The 8899-nt window shown below is 39.6% G+C and overlaps 1 protein-coding gene across 1 annotated transcript; it reads left to right on the top strand.

The window, feature by feature from the left end:
* The first annotated feature begins 3884 nt into the window (after nucleotides 1-3884).
* Nucleotides 3885-5330, top strand: LOC113322452 (trishanku-like). Its single transcript, XM_026570535.1, has 3 exons — nucleotides 3885-3982; nucleotides 4591-4828; nucleotides 4920-5330. Exons 1-3 carry the CDS (start codon nucleotides 3906-3908, stop codon nucleotides 5112-5114), a joined length of 510 nt encoding a protein of 169 aa, XP_026426320.1. The 5' UTR covers nucleotides 3885-3905; the 3' UTR covers nucleotides 5115-5330.
* The last annotated feature ends 3569 nt before the right edge of the window (nucleotides 5331-8899 follow it).

Consider the following 8899-nt stretch of genomic DNA (forward strand, 5'->3'; position numbering starts at 1 on the left):
TTACGGTGGGATTAGACTCCCGACTTCCTCCTTCCTGAAATCAATGACATAAGTAGTCCTATTATTGGGCTGCAATTGGATTGGTTTTGAGGGGCTTGATATGATTGTTATAACTAAGATGTGGATATGAGGGTCCTAATATATGTAAAAATTCAAAAATACCCTTAATAAACTTAACTTATTACCCTTTTACCCTTCAACTAACTAATTAATCTAATAAAAGTAAAAACTGAAAATCATTAAACCGAAATTCTTGTTCTTCTTCTTCTTCTTCTGCTTCTGCTTTTTTTCTTTTCTTGTTTTCTTCTTCGTTTGAGACGATTAATCGTCGATTCAAAAAACTTTCATCATCGATTAAATCCATTGTATAAAACCATAGTGAAGACAATGGAAAAGGAAGGATCTTCGAAACAACCTCCTCCTGAACCAGAAAAATCAAGTTCAGAAAGTGAAGATGAAACTGAAAATCAAGAAGAAGTGAATGAAGGATATGAGACAGCCGCCGAGATTCCTGATATGACTGCAATAAGGTATGAATTGAAAAAACCCACTATTTATTTAAGCGTTTGAATGATTATTTAGTTGGTTTCGAAATTTAGGTATGAAAAAACAATTTTTGAAACTGTTTACGGCTAGGAGTTCTTGTTTTCCCAGCCGTAAATACCGGTTACGGTTGGGATCACTAAGAACTCCCAGCTGTAACATGCACAATATAGACGGGAATTGAAAAATCCTAACTGCAATAATTTGTTTACGGCTAGGTTATTCCTAGCCATATATTATTTTGTGTTCGAAATTTAATTCAACATAATTGTTTACGCTTAGGTTATTCATATCCTAATTTTATTTCCTAGCCATAAAATGTTATTTCCTCGCAGTTACTTGGTCGATTTCTCAAACTCCCATCCGTAATTGTCACATCTAGGTTATTCCTATCCGTATCTTCTATTGTATTGAAAATTAATCCAGCGGTAGCGTTTAAGGCTATGGTTTTCCTATCCGTAATTTGAGAAACCAAGCCGCAAATTTTATTTCCTAGACGTTATTGGTGTTATGTCATGGTCGATTACTAAAGGTCCCATCCGTAAACTGGGTTGTGCCTAGGACTGTCAATTTTTCCTAGCCATTTTTTGTGTCACGACTTGGTTATGTCTAGATTTCCCAACCGTATTTACTTGCTTTTATTTTTTTGGTCTTGTTTGTATTGATATGCAATCAACTTTAAACAGAGGAAATGAAAGGAGGAAGAAAAGATCACAAAAAGTAACACCTTGTAATGTCCCGACTCCGCAACCTTGTCACACAAAATCATTGGGTGCAAATGCAAGGAATGCAAGTGGAGTTGTCACTGGTGGAGGAAGCGGAGGTGGAGGAAGTGGAGGTGGAGTAAATGAAGATGGAGGGTGGAGTTGCCACTGATAGAGGAAGTGGAGGTAGAGGAAATGAAGGTGGAGTTGCCACTTGTGAAGGAAGTGAAGGTGGAGGAAGTGCAAATGTGGTTGTTGAACAACCAAATTTAGAGATTGAAGAAGAAAAATTTGCCGAAACAAGTGTTGTTGCTGCTATTGATAAGAGTAAAGGCGTGATAAATGAGGAGAAGAATGAGAAAAAGAAGTATCCACCAAAAGACTCAGAAAAACAAATCATTGATGCTACACAGCTTTTCCCTCCCAAGAAGAATAGGAGACCTTGAGGTGAGCCAAAAGATTGATTCTTCTTGTTTGGTTACCAGTCATCATGGACTGCTAGGGTGTGTGCCGTAAAGGTAATAAATCAAATTTAATGTTCGTTATTTTAATTTTTATTATGGATTGTTAATTGTAACAACCCAATTTTTTTATTGGTTGTAGCTTCCCGATAAAGCGGTCCCTAAATTAAAGCACCAACAAGGAAAGTTATGGCCGTTGGATAGAGAGCATCCAGCTGTGGTAGCCTTGGTAAAAGCTTCGGGGTTATGGTATGGAATCGAGGATTTGCAGAATACCTATGATGTTGTAACTGTTTGTGGGTTTAGATAAAGATTCTGGCCCAAAATCATGATTTTTCTACTTCCGATCGGCGAGATGACTATCACTCCAGATGATGCAAAACAAATTATCGGTCTTGCTTTGGAAGGAAAAGCTGTTTTTGAGTGTTTCAACAATTTTATTCCTTTTGAAGAGATTTATGTCTTGGCGAAAGAGTGTCTTCGGTGGGGCAAACTTGAAGCGGAAGAAGAGTTTGAGATAGGTGGCGGAGTGTTGCCTAGAGATAAAAGGGAATACAAAATAGCGAGTGAACGTCAAGAATCAGTTAAGATGGAAAGGAATATTAACATGATTCGTCTGAGGGAGAAGTTTGAGGATTCTGGCGCCAAGGTTGCTAGTGGACATGTGGTGATGGATTGGAGCAAGAACTAGACATACGGCTATAGCTTACTTGTTACACTCTCTTGGCACCGTCTTTTTTCCCGATTTCTCGGGAAATAAGGTGAATGCTTGTTATTTACAGTGGTTAAAGTCTCTCAGTCTCGATCCGAAAACAAACGAGGTACCTAGGTACTCGTGGGGCAATGCCTTCCTTTCTAGTGTGATGGACGATCTTTGCAAAGCCTATAGGTGAAACAAAACACAAACTGTGGGATGTATTGCTCTTATCCAGGTATCTTTTTGTTTCAGTATAACAAATGTTTTTCTTTTACTTTTCTATTTGTTTTGCGTGTAATATCTTAATTATAATTTTTTTTTTATCTTATTTATAATTTTTTTTTTCCGTAGTGATGGGATTACGACCATTTAAATGCTTGAGGCCTTCTCGGGATAAGAAGTTGGCTCTAGATAAACCTACAGGTGGAAGATACCCCTTTCTAGGGGCCCAACACAAGACTAAAGAGACGAAAATGGTCGACATGAGGAAAACACTGGAAGCTTTGACAATTGATGATGTGGTTTTTGATCCATATTTGAGACTTGATGAGGATGGAGAAGATGAAGTTGGTGATAGAGTATTTTTTTATGTGGCGATCTATGTTGGACCTCTGTTTCATCTAACTGGGTTCGTCATTTTAGATTCTCGTAGAGCGCTCCGTCAAATTGGTATTGTCCATAAAAGAGTACCTGAAGCCTCTCGTTTTAAAAAGAAGCATAACCAACTCCCAGTTTAAGTACAAATATGTCAAATTGATTTATGAACCAGCATCGTTGATCGATCATTAGAATGCTCGATCCGAAGTAGTGAACCAAATGAGTAGAAGAGGGCTTGAAGCTTCTCATGGCACTTCCAATGCGGATGAGAATTGCTTGGAACAGTATCAATAGTGGTCTCATCCTTATGTGGAAAATTTGGATCCGGAAATGAGGAAATACTTCAAGAAGGGAGAGAGTTCGAAATAGGACATCAAGGAATGATGAAAGTGATTGGAGGGAGATGGTGGTACTGTTGATGGTGGTTTTTAATTCAGGGTCAAAATCGTAAAACCCTATATTTAATGCTGTGATCCTGCAAAGGAGTAAAGGCCATTCGAAAGTAATGAGTGCTCAAACCTCATTAATCAAACATGTATTGAACGACTCAGTATATAGATGAAGTCCATTCAGAATGGTGCTAGCAATTCCAAGTATTCTGTGAATTCTATCTTATGCCAGCATTGTTAACCTCGTTTAATTGGGGGGCCCTAAAAACAATTAGGGGCCCTGACCAATATGTTTCCCACACCAAAATTTATAGGGGGGTTCAAAAGGTGGCGAAAATACTATTATGTCCTTCCCTAATAACTAAACTAAAAATCCTATCAACCCTTAACCGAAGGCCCCCAATTTCATTTCCTATTTAAACAAAAAAATCTTCTCCTCCTCCCCTATTCCTCTCTCTGCTCCCTACTCCGCCATTAACGATCTGATTTTTTTTCTTCTTTTTTTCTTTCAAACATGACACGATTAGCTTTTACTACAAAAATGGCACGTACTAAGGCGGAATCGGAGAAACGTATGGCTCCAATCAAAAGGTATGTGAACTATAACCCCCTAATCTAACTTGGATCTGCGTTTGATTTGATTTTCTGATTGAAAAATTAGGTTTCCAAATGCAAAATTGTAGTTTCAGTTCTAGGGTCGTTATAGTCGAAGTCCTTATTCCTTAACGATTTTTCATCTGCGTTTTGATATTATGAAATCAACTGCAAAATTGCAGTTTCAGTTCTAGGGTCGTCATAATCTAAGTCCTTGTTCCTTAACGATTTTTCATCTGCATGTTGATATTATGAAAAATCGTTAATGTTTATGCTGAGGGAGATAACGACCCTAGGTTAAATAGTATGATGTTTTAAGTACCCCGATGATGATTCATGTTGAAGACCTATTTTATTGTCAAACGACTCTATATTATATAAAACTAACTCTCTGTCCAAAATAATGAAAGGGTCGTTAGTTTTAATATATAAACTATTAATGATTCCTTATGACGACCCATTTTTAGAATCTAACGAATCTATGTTATAAATAACTTGCTTACTGTCCAAATAATTAGAAGGTTCGTTATCTAAAAGAAGTAGAGTCGTCATTATGTATTTGAGAATCATCATGATCTAATTTGGAGTCGTCATTTATGTTGAAGGGTCGTTTGTAATGATGATGATGATGATGATGGTCATGCTGGTAACAGTGGTTCTGGTCGAGGTGGTGGTGGTAGGGAGGATTTGGAGATTGGGGAGGAGGAGGATGAACACAATAATGATGAGGAGGAGGATGATGGAAATGGTGGTGGTAGTGGTGATAAGGATGATGATGATGATGGTAATGATGTTGGTGATAAGGAGGATGAAAAGGATGATTCTACCATTCTTAAGCTTGTGGTGAGTCTTTATTTTTGTAATTGTAATTGTCATCGTCATCTACATACAAATATAAGTTTGTTAATGTGAATTTGTATTTGAATGCAAATAGAGGGAACAAATGAATCTTTTTGCAAACGCACTGTGTTGCTCGGCCGACAAAGGGGAAGTGTTCGATCCTGACAAGCAACGTCGGTACACTGATTACTGCAGACACGTTGAAAATACCAATTCAAAGAAAATGTTTGCTGAGCTGGCTAAGGAAGATAAGAGGACCAAGAAAACACGTAGCCAACTAGGAAAATAACGTGTTGAACAGGGACAAGGTAGCCATCACCCACTTGATGAACAAGGCAGTAGAGAAGATGGTGGTTCCCCAGTGGGCTGTGCAAATTAGGGTCCTAATAGAAGATGTAAAGTTAGACGATCAGGGAGGTACTAGGGGTTGCTGTCGAAATGAACTTATGTTTTATGTTACTTTTGACTTGAACTTATGTTTCTTAACTTTTCTTAGATGCAACTATTTTGTCCATTAGATACTTGGGGTTTGGTTTGGATGGTTTGTTGAAATTATTTTGCTTTCCTAAGATTTTAGAATGTTGTTTAGAAGTTCTTTGTTTAAATGTTGGCTAGAATGAATAAGGACAATCCATAGGATTAGTTGCACCAATATTCATGGCTTCCTCTATTAACATCTCTTCATTAAACATCCAATCCATAGGATTAGTTGAGACAATCTCACCATCAACACAATCATGTTTGTTATTTGAAGCTTCACCAACATCATTTCCTCCATTACAATCACTCATTTCTAAAAACCATAATTTTCCCCACAAAAACTCCTCTTCTTCTTCTTAACACACAAAAAAACTACTCCCCCCTCCCCCTACCCCCCCAATTTTAACTCCTAAATCTGATTTTAATTTAAACAAACTAATTAGCTTAACTTAACAACTTAAATAACACTAATTATTTAGGGGTAATTTGGACATTTAAAAAATATTGGGATAAGGGTTAACCACAAATTGTTATTTCATGGCCCTTTTTGTCTTGTAGTGTGTGGCCCCTAATTGTTTTTAGAGGCCCCCAATTAAACGAGGATTATTAACTGATGCATGATTTTCCTTGTATTTTTTCCGTGTGTTCCCAGCCGAACTCTCAGTACTGGCATGACATGACGATCAATGCTCACTCTCAGCAGAGTAGCACGAATCTCCCGAAGTGCTAGTATTGGGATGTGCACAAAAAATACTCATACAAGCTACATCTATCTGACAAAGAGATCCACACGTTCACACACTTTTAATTAAAGTTAGCGTGATCAAACACACATTTATTTCTTAAAATAAGTCTAGTCTGTTAATGTTGGTCTCAGAAACCATCACGGCCACATAACTTGGCGGAACGATTTAACAAGCATAGCTTACTCCTAGCAGGACCATGCAATCACCGTAACAACTACCGGCGGGACCACCAGTCCTCTAGTTGATAGACCGCCATGTTGCTCATTCACAAGCGCTTCAAACGTTGATCCAAACATGAGCGGTTGCGCTGCGTAAAAACCAAGCTCAAACGAGCTAAGACCGTGAAAAACGGTCTCAAAAGCTAACATATCCGTTCAACTTTGCCAGCCTAGTTGGACGACTTAGATATTCCTGCAGATGATTAAAGAAGTATCAGCATGATCATTGGCGGCCCCGCTTTCCCCTTTAGCAAACGACTTGCCGGCAGCAAACCTATAGGGCGCTAAATCGATTGCCCAAACTCGAGTAAACGCGTCGTAAACAAAGCCCTAGTTTGGGCCGCGACGATACATAGCTGTCGCAGATCGATCATGATCGTCCATCTTTGCCGGCCTAGTTAGACGGCTTGGATCGCATCTCGAGCAACCAAAGAAGTGCCAACATGTTCACTGTTGGCCCAATTTATTCTTTGAACGATCGACTTCTCCATGGCAAGACCAGAACATACTAAATCGTTTTCCCAAAGTAACTTGAACGCACTACTTTGAAAACCCTAATTTAGGTCACGACAGTACATAATTGTCGCAGATTGATCACAACCATCCATATTCGCCAACCTAAACGAGCGGCATAGATCTAGATTCAAGTGGTCCCGAAGGTGTTAACGGGATCACTGCGGACCCACCTTTACACGTGATTGACCGGCTTATGCAAACTAGGGCTCAATGCCCCGAAACGCACGCCCAAAGAGGGGAGGGCCACACGCTCCCTAAACCCTAAAGTTGTGTCGATGGCAGTATACAACTGCCGCAAATCATCTTGTTCATCCAACTTTTCTAACCTAGTTGGATGGTGTGGATTTGTTTTTCGAAAACAAGCAAAGAAACATTATGAAGACCGGCCATCCCTCTTCCACGTGAGGCGATCGGCCAAGAAATGACTTGATCGTAGTGTTCTCAAACGATCACTCAAAGGTGGTCGATCATGCTATCTTCTTTAAGACGCCTATCCGCGACTTATTCAATCAGGTTCTAAAACAACGATGCTTCATACACATCGATTATTTTGAGCTGCTTAAATGTGATGCTTCACATGCATCGAATACATACAATATTTTATATTGGCCTCATAAACAACTCAGTTGTTTCACCTAATAGCACCATGTTATTCTCCGCGGCGGGTCCCACGACTTGACCCACTTATTCGAGACATCAAATCATAAACTGGGGGATGCTTACTGGGTATTGGTCTGGCGGTTTACAGCGTGCGGCATACAACGCGTCTATTACGAGAACGTGTCAGGAAAGGCGGACGGTTATAAGTAATGAGAGTAGTGGGAGAACGTGTGATCAGTCATTCCTCATACCGAGACGCGATGATCACTACCTTTCGTACAAAACCCACTTCTCCACTACTTCACTCCCTCCACTTCCTAGGAGATCAGGGTTGCGATCAAATGACTTGTATAAATAGATTTTCAATCTATTTCGAAAAGGAGGACTAAAGTGTTATCAACACAAGTAGACAGAAATCACTTTCTGATACACAAGTCATAAACAACCACACCTTCATAATTCAACACTCTGATCTTAAACACCTTCTTCGCTTCCCTCCCTAAGATCAACCCTTCTCCTTCACCTTGTGACCTCATTGAATCTGGAACGGATGTTTCTTGGTTTAGGCTAGAGTCTTACAGATTTATTTCTCGTACCTAAAAGCATTCCCGTGTAGTGCATTTATTTTAGGGTTTGAACTCGTTTCTTAATAACACACCCCAAATTACCAAAAAAACATAGAATCAGTTTTTACCCCAAAACAACTGGCGACTACAGTGGGAGGTTAATATCTTGGTTGCAAGATCAATTTCGATTTTTCAATTTTCTTGAATTCGGGAGGGTGTTTTTAGGATTTAAACACATTCTTTAACCCAATTTCGTTTTATTCACAAATCTCAAAACTTCCATTCTGTGATGCATCCTCGCCTGCCAAGCCCTCCGAAAGTCATGAGTGATGGAAGCGCGGAAGACATAGCTGGGGTATTAAGAGATATTCTCGCAAGTCAGGCCGATATCTCCAAACGGAAAAACGAGATGCTTCGTATTTTACGAAGTATAGTAAACCGATTGTGGAAAGAATCTACTAACACCATTAACGATAAAGAGGACATTGGATCTTTATCTGAAGTTCGCGCTTTTACCAGCAGTGATGCAGACAGGATACGTAGTCGTGGATATGAGCCAAAAGGAAACGATCAAAATCCACCCAGCAATGAAGGGACAAAGACGTTTCACAGGGAACATGACTTGCCAGGAGTGACACAACACCTACAAAATAAGAACCAAGGCCCGGCTTACGAGACTCTGTTGGAGAGTATATATCTCAAAACCCTTGCAGAAGTTCAGAGAGCTTTTCAACAGTCCACGCCCCCAACCACAACGACTTTACCAAACAGAGAGGCGCCAGAAGAAGGAGAAATTTTCCAAGACCACCACGAAGACAAAAACTTCGCTGATGAACGATACTCAGTTCAACTGCGTCGTAACGCCATTGATGTGGGACCTTCGGGAGGAGTTACACTTCGACAAAACCGCCAAACTAAACGATCTGTATCTATGTCAATGCACACCTC

The sequence above is a fragment of the Papaver somniferum genome, chromosome 11 (genome assembly GCF_003573695.1).
Source record: "Papaver somniferum cultivar HN1 chromosome 11, ASM357369v1, whole genome shotgun sequence".
Taxonomy (NCBI): Eukaryota; Viridiplantae; Streptophyta; class Magnoliopsida; order Ranunculales; family Papaveraceae; genus Papaver; species Papaver somniferum.